Raw genomic sequence first — 23649 nt, 5'->3', positions numbered from 1 at the left:
CACTCAGTAGTGTCTGACTCTTTGTGAACCCATGAACTGTAGCCCGCTAGGCCCCTCTGTCCATGGAATTCTTCATGCAGGAATGCTGGAGTGGGTAGCCATTCCCTTCTCCAGGGGACTTTCCAGACCCAGGGACTAAATCTGTGTCTCCTCCATTTCAAGAGGATTCTTTACCACCTGTGCCACCAGGGAGGCATGCCTGTAAGAACGATACAACTATTCAAGTACACTGTTTACCGAATGTTTGTCTTTCTATAAAAATGGAAAGTTATTATTTATCTTCTAACCATACTTTTGACTCCAACATTCAGGATGAAAAAAAAAATCTCTAGTGACATTGTCACAGGAAATAACTATTCATGACATGTATCACTGCTTGTTATAAGTGTATTGCTTATAGCACATGTACAATGCTTGTGTGACCAAGTCTGTGAAGAGCTATTACACCTTCTAGAACTAACACCAAAAACTATGTCCTTTTCATCATAGGATATTGGAGTGAAAAAGTAGGAAGTCAACAGATTGCTGGAGTAACAGGCAAATTTGGCCTTGGGAGTACAGAATGAAGCAGGGTAAAGGCTAACAGAGTTTTGTCAAGAGAAAACACTGGTCACTGCAAACACCCTTTTCCAACAACACAAAAGATGACTTTACACATGAACATCACCAGATAGTCAATACTGAAATCAGATTGATTATGTTCTTTGCAGCCAAAGATGGAGAAGCTCTATACAGTCAGTAAAAACAAGACTGGGAGCTGACTGTGGCTCAGATCATGAACTCCTTGCTGCAGAATTCAGGCTTCAGCCACATAAAGTAAGGAAAATCACTAGGCCATGCAGTTATGACCTAAATCAAATACCTTATAATTATACAGTTGTGTTAGTTGCTCAGTCGTGTCCAACTCTTCGCATCCCCATGGACCGTAGTTCACCAGGCTCCACTGTCCATGGAATTCTCCAGGCAAGAATATTGGGGTGGGTTGCCATTCCCTTCTCCAGGGGCTCTTCTTGACCCAGGATCGAACCCAGGTCTCCTGCATTGCAGGCAAATTCTTTACCATCTGAGCCACCATACAGTAGAAGTGATGAATAGACTCAAAATATCAGATCTGGTAGACAAAGTGCCTGAAGAAGGATGGACAGAGGTTCATAACATTGTACAGGAGGCAATGACCAAAACCATCTCACAGAAAAAGAAATGCAAGAAGGCAAAGTGGTTGTCTCGGGAGGCTTTACAAATAGCCAAGGAAAGAAGAAAAGTGAAAGGCAAGGGAGAAAGGGAAAGATATACCCACTGAATGCAGAGTTCCAGAGAACAGCAAGGAGAGATAAGAAGGCCTTCTTAAATGCACAATGCAAAAAAAAAAAAAAAAAATAGAGGAAAACAATAGCATGGGTAGGACTAGAGATCTCTTCAAGAAAATTGGAGCTATCAAGGGGGCGTTTCATGCAAGGATGGGCATGATAAAGGACAGAACTGGCAAGGACCTAACAGAAGTAGAAAAGAATAAGAAGAGATGGCAAGAATACACAGAAAAACTGTACAAAAAAGGTCTTAACAACCCAGATAACCACAATGGTGTGGTGACTCACCAAGAGCCAGACATCCTGGAGTGTGAAGTCAAGTGGGCCTTAGGAAGCATTACTATGAACAAAGCTAGTGCAAGTGATGGAATTCCAGCTGAGTTATTACAAATTCTAAAAGATTATCAATATGTCAGCAAATTTATAAAGTCCAACAGTAGCCACAGGACTAGAAAAGGTCAGTTTTCATTCTAACCCCAAAGAAGGGTAATACCAAAGAATATTCAAACAATTGTACAATTGTGCTCATTTCACATGCTAGCAAGGTAGTGCTCAAAATCCTTCAAGCTAAGCTTCAGCAGTACGTGAACCAAGAACTTTCAGATGTATAAGATGGGTTTCGAAGAGACAGAGGAAACAGAGATCAAATTCCCAACATTCATTGGATTATAGAGAAAGCAAGCGAATTCCAGAAAAAGCACCTGCTCCTTTGACTACAATAAAGTCTCTGACTCTGTGGATAACAACAAACTGTAGAAAATTCTTAAAGAGATGGGAATACCAGACCACATTCCCTGTCTCCTGAGAAACTTGTCCCATCACTTCATGGCATATAGAAGGGGGAAAAGTGGAAACACTGACATTTTATTTTCTTGGGCTCCAACATGTCTACAGTGACTACAGCCCTGAAATTAAAAGATGCTTGCTCCTTGGAAGGAAAGCTAGGACAAACCTAACAGCATATTAAAAAGCAGAGACATCACTTTGTCAACCAAGGACTGTATAGCCAAATCTATGGTTTTTCCAGTAGTCATGTATGGATGTGAGAGCTGGACCATAGAAAAGGCAAAGCGCTGAAGAATTGATGGCTTTCAAATGATGGTACTGGAGAAGACTCCTGAGGGTCCCTTGGACAGCAAGGAGGTCAAACCAGCCAATCCTAAAGGAATTCAACCCTGTATATTCATTGGAAGGACTGATGCTGAAGCTCCAGTACTTTGGCCACCTGATGCAAAGTGCTGACTCACTGGAAAAGACCCTTATGCTAGGAAAGACTTAAGTCAAAGGGGAAGGGAGAGGCAGAGGATAAAATGGTTAGATAGCATCACTGACTCAATGGACATGAATTTGAATAACAAACTCCGGGAGATAGTGGAGTACATACAGAGGAACCTGGTGTGCAACAGTCCATGGGGTCACAAAGTAGGACACAACTCAGTGACGAAACAACAGTGACAATTCAAATCAAAATTTTAAACGTATTTAAAGGGAAGAGGGATTAGGCAAGACCAATTATAAAACTTCTCTGGGCTAATAAACTTATGAGGATTGTCATAACACTGTTAAAAAAGAATTTTTAGTTGTAATTATCAGGTATTATAATCTCTAGTAATTAGGACAGTAAAATGGCAGAATTAAAGCATGAATTAATTTCATCTCTCCCACTTTTTTTCTGAAATGAATATTTGAAAAATAAGTCCATAAAGACAGCAACAGAGGAGACTTTCTTTTGTCATCATTGTGTTGGGAATATATAATGACTGCTCCATGCCAGGTACTGTGTTATGCATCTTACACACATAACTTCATTTGATCCATATAAACTAATGGTGTACTATCTGGTATCATCTCCACGAACCATTTGAAAACCTTTGTGAGAAATTAAATAGAGTGGTAACTGATTTCACAGGATAGAGGAAGCAAACCAGCTTGGCCCAGAAAACCCAGGAGGGACTCAGAATTAACACCAGACTGTAACAGATGATGGAGATAAGGTTTCACACAACAAAGAGGTTGAAAGACTGCATAAAGGGGCCCTAAATCAGTTCTCCTACACATCTCCACATCTCTACTCACAAGACGTTCTCAGCAGTAAGTGGAAAGGAGACATCCAGGGCCCAGGACACCATAAGGAAGAGCTATAAAGAGAATTCACCGAATGTCTTGTTTGGGGAACACTGTCACTTCCTGTCGTGTATGCAAAGTATTATCACTGGAAGAACCACAGGATCTTCTGGAGAACAAGTCAGTACCAACCAAAGGACTCAGTCTCAGACTGAGGACAATCAGGATAATCCCCCACACAGATGGCTTTCTATCAAGGGACTCAACATTTAGATGTGTAAAATCATCCAAGGGTCAAATACTAAGACCCCTAAGAGGAAAGGTAAATCCAAGATAGCAAAAAAAGGGGGGGGGGAGGATCTTGGCTGAAAATGGGGCTTCCCTGGTAGCTCAGATGGTAAAGAATCTGCCTGCAATGCAGGAGACCCAGGTTTGACTCCTGGGTCAGGAAGACCCCCTGGAGAAGGGAATGGCTACCCACTCCAATATTCTTGCCTGGAGAATTCCATGGACAGAGGAGCCTGGTGAGCTACATACAGCCCATGGGGTTGCAAAGAGTCGGACATGAGTGAGTGACTAACACACTCACTGAAACGTACTACCCAGAAAATAATATTTAAAAAAATTTTTTTTTTCTAGAGGGCATCCAGAAATAAAACACAGCATTTTATTGAAAAAGAAACAAGAGAACAAGAAACAGTTCTCAGAAATTAGAATTTTGAAAGTTGAAATTAAATATTCAATAGATGTCTGGAAGTTATATAGACAAGGAAATGTCCCAGAAATAGAAAAAAGAAAGAAGGTTGGGAGACACACACAAAAAACTGCAGAGAAAAGATTAAAGACAACAAGATTCAGTCCATGGTAACTGGACTCCCATGATAACTGGAATTCCAGAAAGAGATAAAATGAAGGAAGGGTGGGAGAATGTTACATAGGATTTGTATAAAAAGTAATAAAATAAATTTTCCCAGAATTCAGGAATATAAGCATCCAGATTGAAGGTCCATCATGTACCCAGCACAATAAATGTAAAAAGATAAACAACAGGCACATTTTCATCCAATTCTAGAAAGAGACAAAGATTACAAAAGCCCTAAGGAGTATAAGGAGAGGCTCCAAGGAGGACCGGAGCTGCACTGCACGTCTGAATAGCAATTGCTACTGATATCTTAACAACAGTGACTACTGCCATCCATGAACCTGGAATGTCTCTCCATTTACTTAGATCTTGATTCCCTTCTTCAGAATTTTAAGTTTTCCTCATATAGACCTTACACATGTTTTGTTAGATTTATACCTAAATATTTCTGTAGACAACATATAGTTAGATCTTACCTTTTTAATCTACTCGATAACCTCTTTTAATTAGCATATTTTGAACATTCCCTTTTAAAAAGCGACCACCAGGACAACTCCCTGATGGTTCAGTGGTTAGGACTCTACACTTCCACAGCAGGGAACCCAGATTTGACCCCTAGTTGAAGAACTGGGGTCCCAAAAGCTGTGTGGCATGGCCAAATAAAAACTTTAATAAATAAATAAAACGACTATTGGTATAGATGAATTAACATATACTACATCTATTACCTTCTTCTTTTTTCCTTGTTTTTGTTTTCCACTCTTTACCTGCCTTCTCTGGTTTTACTTGAGCATTTTATATGATCCTATTTTATCATCTCTCTTAGCATATGTTATATTTTTTAAAAAAATTTTAGTGGTTTGTCCAGTGCTTGCAACATATATTCACAACAAATTTAAGTCCACATTTAAGTAACACAATATTGCTTTATGCTTACTCTTATTTTTCACTTACTGTATTTTCTTTCTTTCAGATGTTCCAAGATTCTCCTTTAATGGTTTACAGAACTTCCTTTAAACATTCATTTTAGCAATGGTCTGTAGATAACAAATTTCCTTAGTTTTCCTTATGTTTTGGTTTCTCCTTCATTCCTGAAGGATATTTTCACCATATAGTCTATGTTGACAGTTCTTTCAGTATTTGAAAACTGTGCCACTTCCTTCTGGTCTCTTCTGTTATTCAAATTATCTTCCTCTATATGTAAGGTGCCTTTCCTCAAACCTTTTACAACTTATCTTTAGTTTTCCAAAGTTGGACTCTATACAGTTGGTATGGCTCTCTTTGGATTTATCTTAAGTTCACTTGACTTCTCGAATTGAGGTTTGTCTTTGCTCAGTGGGGGAAGTTTTCAGAAAATGTATCTTTTCCAGCCTTGCCCTCCTTTCCTTCTGGTTTCCTGGTGACATGAATAGCAAACTCTGTTACAGCCCCAGAGGTCCCTGTAGCTGCATTGTTTTTCCCCAAGTCTGTTTCCTTTCTATTGTTCAGTTTGTGTAGCTTGTATTGTTTTACTTTTAGATTCACAGATTCCTTCCTCTGTTCCATCCACTCTTCTCCTAAATCAATCCAGGGTTTTTATTTTGGTTATTTTACTTTTCATTACTAAAATTTCCATTTGGTTCTTCTTTATATCTTCCATTTCTGAGACTTCCTATTTTTGTGCAGATACATTCTGTTTTTGTTTCAAATTCAAAAGCATGTTCTTAATTGCCCATTGAAGCATTTAATGACAACTGCTTTAAAATCTGTATAATTCTAGCATCTATGGCAACTCAGTTGGTATTTATTGTCTTTGTACACTTGAGATATTCTGGATTCTAGGAATGACATGTGACTTTATTATTGAAACAGATACAACTGGTTATTATGAGACCTTAGATCTTAAACTCTCCACAGACACCAATTTAGGAGCAGAAAGGGGGATGTTGTTTGTTGCCTAGTTACTCCCAGGTAGCAAAGTACTCCAGGCTTCCTAGTTATCTTCTGTTAATACCTGAAATTGAGGAAGAGGCTTAATGCTGAGCAAAGGTAAAAGTCATGACTCTCCATTAGGCCTCCTCTGATAGCAACGCAGTAGGGTGGGATTCAGGTCAGTGGTACTTCATTATAAACTGGCAAAGATGAAGTCCAGGCTCCCCACTTGGCCTTTGGTGATTTGGATGAAGCTACCGTGTTCTCTGTGGTAGTGGACAGAAGCAAAGAGGTTACGGTATTTAAAAAATACAGCTTCTGTCTCGCTAGCTTGCCCTTCCCTGATCCTTTGACTAGAGAGGGCAGGTTTTCTGCAGGGTTTTTCTGTCTGCATCCATTGGCATTTCCAGGTTACTGGCTCCTTCAGTTCCAAGCCTGGGATATATGAGGCAAAAATTCAGTGGTTCTAAGATGCTTTTGCTTTCCACATTATCAGTTGCTATTAAAAATGCTAAATATAAAAATCTTGTTGAAAATTCTAAAACAAGAACATCTCTACAACATTAAACAGGAAATATTTCCAACTAATTTTTTAGACTACCTCAATTTCTCTTCAAAGGAAACATGAAAGGTTAATTAAGGCATAAAAACTATGTATCTGAAATTTAAAACCGAAGAGTGTCTTATTTCCCTTAAAAGTTCCCTGGGATAGGAAACACCCAACACTAAGCAAACATTTACTGAGATTCTATTATTATGTGATAGACATTACTAATAACCACTGTCCAACTCTTTCCAAGAAACTCACTACCTAGTTGGGCGGGGGGAGACAAAAAAATTGAACTCTTATAAGGGAAGCAGAAAGATCGAAGACAGTAGGGAACTAGTAAAGGATTTTCAGCAGGGGAGAAAAATGGTAAACCACATTCCTCCCCTCCTTGCCTACCTTTATTACTGAAGCTAGGAAATGTAAAAGCTCACATTCTAAGCTTCAAGTTCAATGAAGAATGGCCACGTTCATACACTTCTGGCCAGTGAAAAGCAAACCCACTTGAAAAGGCTTCTGGCAAAGCTCTTAATTTTCTGATATCCAGAGTTTGTTCCAGTCTGGCCTTCTTGCCTTAAATCCAGCATGTACAAAACTGTGCCAACCATCCTGTAACCCTAAAAGGCCAAAAGCATCCCAGATAACACAGTAATGACACCATCAAGCTACTCAAGCAAAGCCCGCAGCCCTCTTCAGATTTGTTATTCAAAATAAGTCCATTCAAGTGATTTATGTTAGGTTTTCTGTTATCTGAGTATCTTCTTGACCAATAAAAGTTTTAAGAATAAATGTATATTTCAGAATGGCCATTCCTGAGTTATTACGGAGGATGGACTGGAAGGGGAAAGAATGACACAAGGAGACTTAAAGAAAATATTTTTATTTTTTAAATCCAAACTGAAAAAATCCTGTTCATCTTTTTTAAAAGAATTGATTTGCCTTCAGAGCACACCACTTTGGAAACTACATTTGTCCAAATTAAGTAAATTCAATAAATCTTATGTCAATTCAGTATCATTAATACTGAATTCAGTGTAACTGGGATAATTGAAAAGCAACTCTAATTGATAAAAAAAAAATTAAAATTTTTTTCTTGTAGTTTTCATAGCAAATTTACATAATTTTCAAAGTTAAAATCTGACATATACTGATTCATATTAGAAATACATGTAAAGTTACCTGATTTTTAAAGTTTCAATTTCAAAATAAATTCTAGTACTTGTCTAGGTAGCACAAATGGGCTTTTCCCCATATTTGGAGTTTCAAATTTAGATCATTCATAAGCTATGTAATACTGGGCACAAAACTGCCATTTTCTCTAATTACTAATTAAGTATTTGGTTAGCATTTCTGTTGTTGCAGGAAAATCTTGAACTGGTGTTAATCGTATAGTAAGTTTCTTTCACAGTTCAACCAACTGGCAGAGATCACTAAATTTACTGTCTTTTAATTTGTTCAGCAATCCTCCTATAGGCTGACATTGATTCATAGCACTTAACACCTAACAACTGTACTCATGACATCTCTCAGAGAAACCATTTCAGAAAACTGAGCCCAAATACTTTCAAACTGTATCAAACAGTGGAACAAAGAAATAAGGGAAACACTAGACTCATTGAAAAATCCCAGTGAAATCTGACATTGACCTAACCTAGCTGGAACACCAGTTACTGTGACAAGAAGTCTTTTTTTTTTTCTCATCTAGCTGAACTCTTTTGATAATTAAAATATAGCTATACTTTCTCAGGCCATGAACTGAAGTTATTTCTTCATAAGCTTTTAAGTCTGATGAGACAAAAGGTACTCCAAGTGTTCCTTGGACAGCAACTCTTCTGTTACATAACTCATCTAAAGCTAAAGAAAAGTACTTGTAATTTTTCAGCTTTTGAATCAATTAATCTTTAACACTGTTATAAATTTCTGTATTCCACAAGCAACGTTTGGTGACAACTAAAGACTACTTTTTTTCAAAAGATATTTTTAGGTTTTAACTCATAAATTTCTAACAATTTCTATAACTGAAATAATTAATATTACTATCTATCTATATAAAGCTAGTTCTTTTTCATGCAAGAATTCATGCTGTTTCATATCTGGCCAAATTTAACATATTCAATCCTTTAAAAAAATTTTGTTAGATATTTCACTGAGATTTCAGGTGCCTAAATCTCAATTCTTTTTTGACCTTTGAAAGGTAACTTCATTCATTCATTCATTATGCATTTGCTGGAACTGTCTCAATATTGTCAACTTTACTGTCTTATTTTTTGTTAAATTATAGCTTGTTTTTCTCTGCCGTAACAAACTGCAATCATCATTCATTGTGATGATGCCACATACCTTCCTCCAGTCTTTCTGTTTACTGTCCTAGGTGCAGTACTAGCTTCTGCAGCTCTACTTCTTCTTTTACATTATGCCTTCATTTTAAACTAAAAATTGTTCATATTCATGTCTAAAATAGAAAAATAATTAAGCACCTTATTTTAATCACTAATTCTGATTTACAAAAGTAATCACTATGATTCCTTTTGTCAACCTAAAATATTCAGATAAGCACACTATGTTACATTGATTCAAAGCAAGAAATAATTTACACTGAATACATCCAATGACACTAACTCAGTGATGTTTATATGTAATACCAGACTAAGCACACTCCAACAATCCCACCTTAAGCAGGATAACAATCTTAAAATATATTTTTTAAAAAACAAGTTGAGTTCAATAAAATATTTTACACTATTTCCGTTTTTATATTTAATTAAAATTAAATATTTGCTTCCTTAGTCATATTGATTTCAAATGTTAATAGGCATATGTTGCTAGTGGTTACTATATTTGATAACACACATAGGGAAATGAGAAAGACAAAAGCCACAAGGATTGTAGTTTTTATTCTATTTCTCTTTTATTTACTATAACTTTCAGGGCTTAGAAGTAATCTGGGTTATGTTACCCTTTTATATTCTTACTAAAAGTAAAACAAAGCAAAAGTGGAATCATTGGATGTTCTTATACAGTCCATGAAATACATATTCGGCCTACTCTAGCAGACATGGGCCAAACTCTAAAAACCCACTGCTCCTAAAAACAATCAACTTTATTTATTTGGAGAATGCCTTTAAACAGCAATATGCTGATTAAAGTTTAACAACTGACTTTCAAAATAAAAATTTACGTATATATAAGGTGTGCAGAACAGACAACTTACAAATAATAAATCATACACAATCCTATTTCTGGCCAGCTTGCAGGATCTTAGTTTCCCTACCGAGGATTGAACCAAGGCCACAGTAGTGAAAGCACCGAGCCCTAAGCACTGGACCACAAGGGAATTCCAACACAATACCCTTTATTGTAAGTTCCAGAGAGCCAGTTGACTCTCGAAGGCTTTTGTTGATTTTTGCCAAACTCTCGTATCTACAGCTAACCTGTGGTTGCAGTTTGACCAGGATTTTACAAAGGCAGTTGTATCCCAACCAGCTAATTCTTTTCCCAACAAATTTATTGTCATTAAATTGGATATATGACCTATAGTTAAACTGTTTCTCACCCTTGTACAAATTATGTTCATTAAATTGAAACCTCTTTCAGCTTCAGCACTACTTCAGCACTACTGACCACCATGGTGCTAATTATTAGCTTTTTGTATGGTTTTAGGAACTGAAACATTGTTTGACTTTATATTATTATTTACAAATTCCCCAAAATCATTGAAATCAATTTCAAATTTTCAAATTTCACACAAATAATTTTTTTTCACCAGTTATCCATGGTGAAGTTATTTCTTCATAAGGCCATGTAGAAGGTTCTAGCAAGTCAAAATAATTAAAAATACTTTCATCATGCTTCCTGTTAGATAAAAGACATAAGTTCATGTGTTGAATTATATTTTCTAGTAACATGTTCCTAGGAAGGGCATTAAATTTATGATTTCTGTTAAACGGAATATCTTTAAATTTATCTGATTTAATCAAACCTTTGAGATTCATGCTTTCCAGTACCAATTTTTAAATTTTCCAAGGTTTTAATTGTGCATTTGATCAATTTTTGTGCTTTCTGAACGTTAGTTGAGCTTGATTGTAATGCAGTTCAAAGCAGTCAAAATATGTCAATCATTAAAGCAAGATCTTACAGGAAACTGGACTGTTCACTAACCTCTTTGCCAAACCAGAATGCGAAAGAGAGCAATGCAGATACACAGGATACTACGCATGCCACGCAGCAGCAGCAGGCTGCACACTGCAAGCTGCCTACTTTGGTCCCTTTACCTGGCCAATTTTAATAACTTCAATTTCAAGATCTTTAGGTACATTCCCTAAAAGCTTGTTTTGATTTTTATTAGATGGATGATAATTGGAACAATTTTTATCAAGAAATATTTTTAAATGATTCACTTGTTTTATTTCAGATATTGAATCATCAAGTGACAAATGTAATCGATGGTTTAAACAGTTCCAAATAATACTTTCAGGAAAATTTTCTAACAACTTTGTGGCTACTCCAGAATTTCTATCCAGCATTGTATTAGCATCATCAGGACAAAATGCAATTAAATTTGCTTTCAAATATTCATTAGTGAAGCCACATCATTTAAAGTACTAAATAACTTCAACCTATTGAAGATACATTCTACTGTGATAGAAACCAGTTCCTTTAAAGTAAGAAACAACGTAACTGGTGCAGGAGCTGACTATACTGTGCACTGGACATAAATCACGAGGGTCCTTTTCTTTGAAACTGTGGATGCCTCATCAACTATAACACAGATTTTGGCCTTCTCTTCTATAATATCCTTAAATATTGTCCTCTTCATTTCTTTCGCGACATGCTTTGCTATTCTCACCCCATTTCTGTCCTGTAATTCTATTGCCTCTGCAATATAAGACAAAGGTCTACTATGTTTTACTAAACTATAAACCATCTTGCAAATTTCTACAGTAGCATCAATATTTTTATTACTTTATTTATGCACTAAATTAGAAACTGAGTCATTAATTGATTCCTTTAACAAATCCTGAATTTTACCATGGGCTTCAGAAATACCATGCTCCTTAATTTTTTTTTCGCAGAGAAGCTTGTCTAGTAGTTTTACTATTGCCATTAGGGGTTACCAAATATGCAATCCACTCCTTGAACATGTGGACATGGTCTTCTGCTTTTGATCCCAAATGCTAAACTGTTGAGCAATTCTTACATCCTAATTACTTCTTTTATTTCAAGCCATTTGTACTGTTCTGTAAACATAACCACTTGTTTTTCATTCCAACAATCTGGAAGCACAAGATTATCCATTTTTTCCTTTGATGAAGATGATGGCTTTTCTTCAATAATTGGTTGTTTAGCACATTTGAAATCAAATTCCTTTGACTTAGACAACCCACAATAGTTCTTAATACTATTGCTACTTTCTGTATCTGTTAAAAATCACCCTGTCATTTTGGCATCTTAGGGAACAAAATCTGAAAAATAATTTTACAAATATAAGTAAAATTCATGATAACACTTTTAGGGTTAATGCAAAAAGTTCTGTTAATGAGTTCTTAATTTTAGAAATAAAATTTAAACTAGCTTACCTTGATTTTCAGTTTGTGCCTATAACTACAATGACTTGTAATTTCTTGAAAAATCCACTATGTTTTTTAAATTCTATAGCCAATAATAATGTCACAAAATCTGACTTAATTTTTGATTATCACCCAATTCAACATAAAAGTTGCTCATATTGTTTACAAAGTAAAGATAGCTGTAGTGTGAAGAATGGTTGATATTTTCATGTACATGATTAAGAAGAAAGTTTAAAAAAATATACATATCAGAACTCCACTCATTCATCAATGATACATCAACACTTTTGTTGAATCAATGAAGAGTTTTCAAATACTGCAAGATTTCCTCAATTTTTCGTACGGAATAGAGTCTAGTAGTTAGAGACATATCACATTTTTAAGCTTAATCCATATTAAGATTTCATCTAGCACTTTCTTCAGTTTAGACAATCAACAAATAAGAAACCAACCCCTGCTCTGCAGTTTGTCAACTACCTCGCTGTAAATGCTCCCATCATCCTTCACGAGCACACCTTTAGACAATGTTTCTACCACACAGTACAACAGACGTAAATAACCTCAAGTGTGAAGACATTGGGATATGGAGAGGTTTGTGCATCTATTACCTTAAATGGAATGATAACCTATTTACTTTTAAATTTTTATATATCTGAACTTTTTAACTGAAGTACAGTTGATTTACAATGTAGTGTTAGCTTCTGGCTTACAGCAAAGTGATTCAGTTATATATATTCTTTTCCATATAGGTTATTACAACACACAATAGGACTTTATCTTCTTTATATACAGAAGTTTGTATCTGCTAATTCCAAACTCCTAATTCATCCCTCCCTCCTCTTTCCCTTTCGTAACTGTAAGTTTATTTTCTTTATATACAGAAGTTTATCTTCTTTATCTTGTTTATATACAGAAGTTTGTATCTGCTAATTCCAAACTCCTAATTCATCCCTCCCTCCTCTTTCCCTTTCATAACTATAAGTTTATTTTCTATCTCTGTAAGTCTATTTCTGTCTTGTAAATAAGTTCATTTGTATCATATTTTAGAGTCCATGTATAAGTAATACCACACTTGTCTTGTGCTTGTCTTTCTGACTTATTTCATTTAGTATGATAATCTCTAGGTCTACCCATGTTGATGCAAATGGCATAACTTCATTCTTTTCTATGGCTGAGTTATACTTTAAGTTTTAATAATATCTATGTTTAACAATCAGCTCAAATTTAACAATTGATTCTTGCAAGCCAGTTCAAGCCACATCCAGAACATACTGTACTTAATGACAGAACTGAAGAAACACAAACATCACTACAATAGGTTCTAGGCTCTTTATCATCACCACAGATCAGATCAATGTATTGAAGAAGAGGTCAGGATGTTCTCTCCTAAAAAGGAAGTCAGCAAACTTACAAGTCATGAACAATCACTGAAACCACACGTACATTTACAATCACTGGGATTTTTCGGTTGGAATTGGCAAGAATTTCTATGAAGAGGAGGCATCACAGGTATAGCACAAAACGATCAGAAACAGAAGCGGCAGAGGTAAAGATCCAGAGAAGACCAACATGCAAAACGACAAAACCCAAAAAGATCCTAAATATACATAGAGGGAGAGAAGCCATGTGCTCCATGGAAACAGGAAAACAGTCCAAGTGTAATGTTAAAAATACAGATATCATGGTACAGTATTTTATAACTGGGATGGTTATCAATAATCTTTTAGATCTCTAAGCTCAAAATCATGGAGTTCTTTGATAGTTTGGCTTCATCCTCTTTATCCTTATGAAATCAAATATCAAATTTCCTCAATCCTTTCCTTACACACATACTACCTGCAACATCAATAAGGCCTTAAATACCCCAGTCAAAACCTAGATTTTATTCTACAGGCAAAGGAATCAAGTTAGTAGTGTTGAGATGGGAACCACAGAGATGTGTTTCAGGAAGATTAGCAGAGTATGAAATGGGGGATGATTAGTTAACAAGATAACCAACCCAGACAGACAGGAATGTAGTACAAACGCAGAGTGAGGGCAAGGAGAACAGTGAGCCAGCTGGTGGCCTCTTCTGTAGTACACTGGACTTCAGAAAAAAATTATACCAAAGATACCGGTGCTCTCTGCACTCCCCAATTTTCATCATTCCTTTCTTTCAGCATACTGTGTTTCAGTTCAGTTCAGTCACTCAGTCGTGTCTGACTCTTTGAGACCCCATGGACTGCACCACACCAGGCTTCCCTGTCCATCACCAGCTCCCAGAGCTTGGTCAGACTCATGTCCAATGAGTCAGTGATGCCATCCAAACATCTCATCCTCTGCTGTTCCCTTCTCCTCCTGTCTTCAATCTTTCCCAGCATCACGATCCTTTCCAAGGAGTCAGATTGTCACATTAGGTGGCCAAAGTATAGGAGTTCAGCTTCAGCATCAGTCATTCCAATGAATGTTCAGGACTGGATTTCCTTTAGGATTGACTGGTTTGATCTCCTTGCAGTTCAAGGGACTCTCAAGAGTCTTCTCCAACACTACAGTTCAAAAGCATCAATAAACAATACTGTGTTTAGTTTGGGGTTTATATATATGGCAATATACAGAGAGGATGCTATGCCATAATGCAAACTGATGGCTGGAAAATTAGATTTATATGAATAAACTAAGAAACGTAAACCAGAATACATCAAGGAGTAACATTCTTCTTGATAAAAGATATAAAAAGAACACAAAAATTTTTTGTATCTGAGAACACTCAAGCAGAGAGTTGTACCCAGTAGCATTTCATCTTTGCTGGATAGTACTATAAAAAACATAGTAATAAACACATCCTGATTGAACCCAGCATAGGATGGGGTGAGAGGAAAGTAAATACTGATCTGAATGTAGCTTAAAATAGAATTGAATTATAATTTTTCTGTGGCACCATTTAAATGCAACAGGAATATTTTTACTAGATTCTTCTTGTATTGCAATTCCACTCAGAGCATATAATTCACTTCTTATGGAGCTGTCAAATTTTTAATTCTCTGTTTGTAAACAAGCCTACTTCTATTTATAAGAGGTTCTATCAGGTTGGATATACACTCCTCTGGATGCAAAGATACAAAAAATTCTCTATATTTAAAATAAATTTAAATTGAATTCTAAACCTCAGCTGAACACAAGCTGATATACTAACTGTCAGAATTTATAACATAATTATGCACTTAAGCCTCAGAGTATGACACTAAAATTCTACCTATTTTTCCAAATTAATTTTGTAGAATTTTACTGTATTTCTCAAAGTAAAGCACACATATCATAAACACTTATGTTACACCTATCTAGAGGTCCACAAAACATCATCAAAGTTATCATGTCCTATTGTCTTTACACCATAGTCAGAAAGAAACTGAACTATTTTTCCTAATGACCTCTGCAGTCCTCTTTCCTAATGTTTTTCAGTATGAAAACAGACATCATGGGTCTTCAATTTCCACAGCTACATCATTTATTCCTCACCACATGGGGAGGCGAAGTCAGCATATAGTTCTTGGTACCACAAAGTTCCAAGTGTCAAGAAGAGTATCACATGAATGATTTTGGGGAAGAATGTAAAAGAAATGGTCTGGTAAAGAATTTCTATATAACCCTAAGAAAACAACAAAACCAAAGTTACCACAATCCTTAGAGAGGGAATTTTGTTTGATTTAAAACCAAGTCATTTACATGGCTGCCCTAAGTCTACAGCAACTAAGAAACACACAAACATTGTGTTTCTGGGTTAACAGGAACCCAGTTCAAGAAAGACTATACATTTTTAATAGCAAACCTCAACTAACTATAATATTCAAAAAGAGTAGTTCACAGTAGACACATTCTCTAGCTAATTAAGATACTACTTTAAGCAGAGACTTTGTAACAGTTTGAAAAAAAAAGTTGGGGATGGAAATTATCCTGAAATATATCACAACACCCCCTTTGGTTATTGCAACTAATGTTTTACTAACTGTGTTCACAGCTTCCTACACCCCTGAACCAACATGAAGATTCCTGGGCCCCACCTACAAATCCTGATTCCATAGGTCTGGAGTGGGGAGCAGGATTCTGCACACTTCCACTCACTCATGCTTGAAAACTGTCAGAAGGAAATAAACACAGAAAGATAACAGGATGCTCCTGTGATGCAGGCCCCTCACTGTGAACCTGGCCTGCGGGACTGTGATGTAGCAGGGTGAGCTCAGAGCTCAGTGAGGTCTTCAGGGCACCTGCCCCCACCCTACAGAGACACACAGGCTCTGATGCTGACCTCCGGCAGCCCGCCTCCTTCTCTTCTACCTCCTTCCTCATCACTAGCTGCCCCTTCTCCCCAACCTGGGGGCCATCTTTCAGAAGTTACTCTGGTCTCAATTCAAACACAGTCTTAGGAGAACCCTGCGCACACCAGCGGGTCCACGTGCAAAGGAGAGGGGAAGGTGTGATCCAGGCTCCAACAGGCCAAAGGCCACAGTCTCCGATGGCTGCGGGGGCGGCCGAGATCTCTCTGTGGGCAAACACTCTACTCCTGTGCCTGCTCCACGGTGTCCGGTCTGACACCCACTCCTGTGTCCTGCTCCTCAGTCTCCAGTCGGTATGAGACGTCCACACGTTTGCCGGACGAAGAGTGAACAGGCGAGGGATAATCACATCGCGGCTCGTCACGCACAAACCCTGACTCGGAAAAACCCAAATACCGCTGCTACTTACACTCACAAACTGGATGTCATCTTCGTTTTCCTCCACGGTTGACTCGGACGCCTCAGGCCCAGCTGGAGGGACACATTCTAGAATCTATAAAACAAGCCAAAACACGGTTATCCAGACAGGGGGCTCGCAGGAGGCGAGTTTCCCAAAGGCAATGAAAAGGCAGAGCTCTCGAGGAGACCGCCCGGAGCCCCCGCCCCCGCGACCCGCCGGAGAACAGCGCGGGCGCTGGGGACCGCAGGCCCCCGCCGGCCCCTTCTCCCGAGGAAGGAAGCCTGCCGCGGGGGCGACGGGCCTCGGCACCCGCACCGCGCCCCCGGCTCCCCAGTCCCCCGGAGCCCAGGCTCCCCAGGACCCTAGAGCCCCCAAGTCCCAAGTCCCGCCCAGCACCTGCCGGACCCTGCACAAGGCCGGGCCCCGCCCACCACGCATTTTCGACCCTGCGTCTCCAGTCTCCCGCCGTCGTCGCTGCCACCACAGCAGAAAAGACCGCCAGCCGCGCCCGGCAGGGGCCGCCCGCCAGGGCAGCAGCGCCTAGCCTCCCTCGCACAGGCCCCGCCTCCTCTCCCGCCGCCAGCGCCTCCTGGAACTGTATTCCGCTCGGCCAGCCTCGCCGCAAAGGCCTCTGGGAAATGTAGTTCCGACCGCGAGACCGCTCCCCGCGTGGAGTGGCGCGAACAACGAGCTATCGCGCTTGCGCTCCTCCTAAAGCCTGTGCTACTCAAGTAAAATGATAGGGATCTTTCTTTCCCAGCTCCCCTCTCTCTTTCTCTCTCTCTTTTAAACCAAAACTATAGTCTAGATACTTTCTAGTGAAATAGTGGCCCGGATATTGTTTATAATTGGTTGTTAAGTTGCTCAATCTTGTCTGACTCTTTGCAGTCCCACGGACTGCGGCCTGCCAGGCTTCCTGTCCTTCACCATCTCCCGGAATGTGCTCAAGCTCATGTCCATTGAGTCGGTGATGCCGTCCAACCATGTCATCTTCTGTCATTCCTTTCTCCTCCTGCCTTAATCCTTCCCAGCATCAGGATCTTTTCCAATGATGAGTCAGTTCTTCCCAGCAGGTAGCCGAAGTATTGGAGTTTCAGCTTCAATATCAGTCCTTCCAATGAATATTCAGGACTGATTTCCTTTAGGATGGACTGGTTGGATCTCCTTGCAGTCCAAGGGACTCTCAAGGATCTTCTCCAACACCACAGTTGGAAAGCATCAATTCTTCATTGGCTTAGCCTTCTTTATGGCCCAACTCTCACATCCAAAAACTGTAAATAGATAAAATGTGTGAAAACCAGTATCAACAGAGAACATGCAGAGCTTTTTCTCCTTTCCCATCAGTCTGTAGTCTGACAAACCTGCATCGCCACAGAATCACCTTTATGATCTGATCCTGGCCTGCAGTAAGCAAGGTCATATAGCGGTGGAACCATGGGGCATCTCAGGGGGTATGAATGCCATTATTTTGAGATTTTAGGGAAGGGTGTAGGGAGGTGAAATGTTAGTAAATCAGTGTTTTCATAGGGTCACAGGCAACTTTATGGCCATGTGTAAAGGGTTCAATATTAGGTCTGGGTTTCAAAGTGTCTTGCCAACTTGGAAACTTCAAGTTAATATAGATACTTGATACATGTATATACATACTTAATATAGATCATTTGATGTGTCCAGAGACTCCTGCGCTGGGCATGAGATCAGCTGGTTCTCTGTGTGGAAGAGACCAGCTAACAGAAGAGTATTTCACTTTTCTGATACATTTTCAAAGAACAAAGTGTCTCATACTCTGATTTTAGAGAAGGAAGTTTCTCATTGAGCAGGTAAAAAGCACTCGTTATCAAATCCACTTCGACTTTGTGCAGTGTTTCTTTGGAAGAAACCTTGTCCTGTGTTAATGTTTCAGCTGACTTTATGTATGCCAGTTATTTCTGCCCAGCAGACATTTAATTTCTTGTGGGAGATCTCTTCTGCAGGTGTAAATGAGAACATGACATTATGTTCATAGCTGGTATTAGATTCAACTGTTTTCTTTTTTTTCATTTTCACAAGTTGCACAAAGAGTGAACAAAAAGTGCATATATATTTGTTCCAACTAAATTTGGGGCTTGTAGAGGAAAGATGAGAACAGGATGACCTCCACAATGACCTCCCCAAAAGCTACAGGTAAAGTATCCATTTCTAAATCCCTTAAATGTCTAGGAGAGATTTGCATTTAAAAGGTTTTCCAAATGTTCTCATAAGCGTTCAGTAGAAATGCACTGTGATAGTTTGCTGGTGCAGGATGAAGGGTGGGGGTTAGTGGGAGACAGGGGTGAGGGGTAGTGGGGGGATAGTTCAGTTAAGCTCTTGGGAAACAGCAGCCAAGTATGTGTCTAGAGCCCGAATGGGCTCACGACCTTCAGTTTGGTAATTGCTGAGGGGATAGTCTTTTCCATTTAGGACACTCAGATGGCACTAATGGTAAAGAACCCACCTGCCCATGCAGAAGATGTAAGAGACACGGTTTGGATTGTAAAGAGTTGGGAAGATCCTCTGGAGGAGGAAATGGCAACCCACTTCAGTATTCTTCCCTGGAGAATCCCATGGACAGAGAAGCCTTGTAGGCTACAGTCCACAGGAGAGCAAAGAGCCAGACACAATGGAGCGACTAAGCACAGCACAGCATAGCTATGACTAACAATGCTAAGCATCTTTTTATGGGTTCCTTTGCCATTGGCTTCCCTAGTGGCTAAGATGGTAAAGAATCTGCCTGCAATGTTGGAGACCTGGGTTTGATCCCTGGGTTGGGAAGATCCCCTGAAGAAGGGAATGGCTACCCACTCCAGTATTCTTGGGGTTTCCTAGGTGATTCAGTGGTAAAAGAATCCACCTGCCAAGGCAAGAGATGCAGGAGATATGGGTTTGATCCCTGAGTCAGGAAGATCCCCTAGAGAAGGAAATAGCAATCCATTCCACTGTTCTTGCCTGGGAAATCTCTTGGACAGAGGTGCCTGGCAGGCTACAGTCCTTGGGATTGCAAAAGAGTGGGACATTATTTAGTGAATAAACAACAACAGCAAGTATCTTCATTGATAGTGTCTGTTAAGACCTTCTGTTCATTATTTAAATGGGTTATTTACTTTCTTTTTAAAAAATATATGTATATTGTATTGAAGTATAGTTGACTTACAGTGTTTCAGGTACACAGTAAGGTGATTCAGTTATACAAATACACATTATTATTTTTGAAATTATTTCACATCATAGGTTATTGCAAGATATTGACTATAGTTCCCTGTGCTATATAGTAAACCTTTGTTGCTTGTTGAACATCTGTTTTTTAAGTAGAAATCTAGCGTTCTATTCATAGTAAGTCAAACAAATGGAATAAAAATGTCATAAACTTTTTAGTCAGGCAAAATTAATGCTTTCTAAAATATATATTTCTGGGAAAGATTGAAGGCAGAAGGAGAAGGGGACGACAGAGGATGAGATGGTTATATGGCATCACCAACTCAATGGACATGAGTTTGAGTAAACTCTGGAAGTTGGTGATGGACAGGGAGGCCTGGTATGCTGCAGTCCATGGGGTTGCAAAGAGTCAGACACGACTGAACAACTGAACTGAACTGAAAATATATATTATACATACATATATATGTATACAAAAGCTTTTCTACTAGATAAAGAATTGAGAAAGAACAGCCAAAATAAAAAAAAGATGAGATGGAGAAATTGGAGAATATAAACTAAATGAAATGGGAGCACTGACTATGAAATAGAAAAAGTGAAACAAACTAGGCAAAAATAAAAGATCATCATATAGTCCAGTTGTTCTTAAATGAGAAAAAAAAAGCAATATCTTAGCATTTATATTTTTCAAAAAATTTCAAAATCTGATATGCATCTGGATTTTAAAAAGTGATTACAGGTTTTTCTATTAGCTCCTAGTTTTGGTGATAGAGAGTTCTGTTATTTTCTGTTGAAGAATCATAATACAATGGTATTAAGTAGTAATATTTACATAATCACAAGAGTAAAAGATGTTTATCAATTTTCACAATCAATAGCCAGGCAAAAAATAAAAGTTAAAATTGCAAGCCATAATGGGAACATGATTAACTTAACAATATAAAATAATTACATACAATTTGGGGGTTGAGGGGGAGAAGTCAAGCACAGTGATGTGGTAAGTGGGAGTGCATACACGCACATGTTTTCATTCACGCAGCCAGTCTATCTTGTTTGATTGGTGTATTTAAACCATTTACTTTAAATTAGTGATTGATATGTATGATCCTTTTACCATTTTCTTAATTATTTTGACTTTATTTTCTGCAGGTCTCTTCCTTCTCTTGTGTTTCCTTTCTAGAGAAGTTCCTTTAGCATTTGTTGTAAAGCTGGTTTGGTGGTGCTGAATTCTCTTAACTTTTGTTTGTCTGGAAAGGTTTGATTTCTTCATCAAATCTGAAGGAGAGTCTTGCTGGGTAGAGTATTGTTGGTTGTAGATTCTTCCCTTTCTTCGCTTTAACTATATCATGCCATTCCCTTCTGGCTTGTAGAGTTTCTGTTGAGATGCCTGATGGGAGTTCCCTTGTATGTTATTTGTCATTTTTCCCTTGATACTTTTAATATTTTATCTCCATCTTTAATTTTTGTCAGTTTGATTACTATGTGTCTCGGTGTGTTCCTCCATGGATTTATCCTGCCCGGGACTGTCTGTGTTTCCTGAACTTGGTTGACTATTTCCTTTCCCATGTTGGGGAAGTTTTCAGCTATTATCTCTTCAAATATTTTCTCAAGCCCTTTTTCCCTCCTCCTTCTGGGACCCCTATAATGAGAATGTTGGTGCATTGAATGTTGTCCCAGAGGTCTCTTAAGCAGTCTTCATTTCTTCTCTTTTTTTTCTATGTTCTGTGGCAGTGATTTCCACCATTCTGTCCACCCAGTCATTTATCCATTCTCTGCCTCAGTTATTCTTTTTTTTCTCTGCCTCAGTTATTCTGCTGTTGATGCCTTCTAGTGTATTATTCATCTCTGTTTCTTCTTTAGTTCTTCTAGGTCTTTGGTAAACATTTCTTGCATCTTCTCAATCTTTGCCTCCATTCTTTTCCCAAGATCCTGGATCATCTTCACTATCATTATTCTGAATTGTTTTTCTGGAAAGTGCCTATCTCCATGAATTTAGTTGTTTTTCTGGAGTTTTACCTTGTCCCTTCCCTTCACCTGGGACATAACTTTCTGCTTTCTCATTGTGATTAACTTTTTGTAATACGTTTTTGTTTTAGTTGCTGTAAGACTACTTCTTGCTGCCTCTGTCTGCCCTCTGATGGATGAGGCTAAGAATCTTGTGTAAGCTTCTTGATTGGAGGGACTGGTGATGGGAAAAACTGGATCTTGCTGTCATGGGCAGGGCCTTCCTCAGTTCAGTTCAGTTCAGTTCAGTTCAGTCGCTCAGTTGTGTCTGACTCTGTGAGCCATGAATCGCAGCACGCCAGGCCTCCCTGTCCATCACCAGCTCCCAGGGTTTACTCAAATTCATGTCCATCGAGTTGGTAATGCCATCCAACGATCTCATCCTCTGTCGTCCACTTCTCCTCCAGCCTTCAATCTTTTTTTTTTTTTCATTTATTTTTATTAGTTGGAGGCTAATTACTTTACAACATTGTAGTGGTTTTTGTCATACATTGACATGAATCAGCCATGGATTTACATGTATTCCCCATCCCAGTCCCCCCTCCCACCTCCCTCTCCACCCGATCCCTCTGGGTCTTCCCAGTGCACCAGGCCCGAGCACTTGTCTCATGCATCCAACCTGGGCTGGTGATCTGTTTCACCCTAGATAATATACATGTTTCCATGCTGTTCTCTCGAAACATCCCACCCTCGCCTTCTCCCACAGAGTCCAAAAGTCTGTTCTGTACATCTGTGTCTCTTTTTCTGTTTTGCATATAGGGTTATCATTACCATCTTTCTAAATTCCATATATATGTGTTAGTATACTGTAATGGTCTTTATTTTTCTGGCTTACTTCACTCTGTATAATGGGCTCCAGTTTCATCCATCTCATTAGAACTGATTCAAATGAATTCTTTTTAATGGCTGAGTAATATTCCATGGTGTATATGTACCACAGCTTACTTATCCACTCGTCTGCTGATGGGCATCTAGGTTGCTTCCATGTCCTGGCTATTATAAACAGTGCTGTGATGAATATCGGGGTGCACATGTCTCTTTCAGATCTGGTTTCCTCGGTGTGTATGCCCAGAAATGGGATTACTGGGTCATATGGCAGTTCTATTTCCAGCTATTTCTATCTCCATACTGTTCTCCATAGCGGCTGTACTAGTTTGCATTCCCACCAACAGTGTAAGAGGGTTCCCTTTTCTCCACACCCTCTCCAGAATTTATTGCTTGTAGACTTTTGGATAGCAGCCATCCTGACTGGCCTGTAATGGTACCTCATTGTGGTTTTGATTTGCATTTCTCTGATAATGAGTGATGTTGAGCATCTTTTCATGTGTTTGTTAGCCATCTCTATGTCTTGTTTGGAGAAGTGTCTGTTTAGTTCTTTGGCCCATTTTTTGATTGGGTCCTTTATTTTTCTGGAATTGAGCTGGAGGAGTTCCTTGTATATTTTTGAGATTAATCCTTTGTTGCTTCGTTTGCTATTATTTTCTCTCATCTGAGGGCTGTCTTTTC

The 23649-nt window shown here is 38.6% G+C and overlaps 1 protein-coding gene across 1 annotated transcript; it reads right to left on the bottom strand.

Moving 5' to 3' along the window:
• Window positions 1–9568: 9568 nt before the first annotated feature.
• On the bottom strand, window positions 9569–17506 carry KIAA1586 (KIAA1586 ortholog). The gene is given in 11 exon segments (XM_070456728.1): window positions 9569–10437; window positions 10439–10672; window positions 10674–10837; window positions 10840–11282; window positions 11285–11756; window positions 11758–11896; window positions 11898–12114; window positions 12117–12153; window positions 13564–13644; window positions 16978–17061; window positions 17365–17506. Coding segments are annotated over 11 exon segments (2307 nt in total). The 5' UTR covers window positions 17407–17506; the 3' UTR covers window positions 9569–10043.
• Between the last annotated feature and the right edge of the window lie 6143 nt (window positions 17507–23649).

The sequence above is a fragment of the Odocoileus virginianus genome, chromosome 27 (genome assembly GCF_023699985.2).
Source record: "Odocoileus virginianus isolate 20LAN1187 ecotype Illinois chromosome 27, Ovbor_1.2, whole genome shotgun sequence".
Lineage (NCBI taxonomy): Eukaryota > Metazoa > Chordata > Mammalia > Artiodactyla > Cervidae > Odocoileus > Odocoileus virginianus.
The sequence above is the reverse complement of the archived record's forward strand: the minus strand, read 5'-3'. Positions and strand labels throughout refer to the sequence as shown.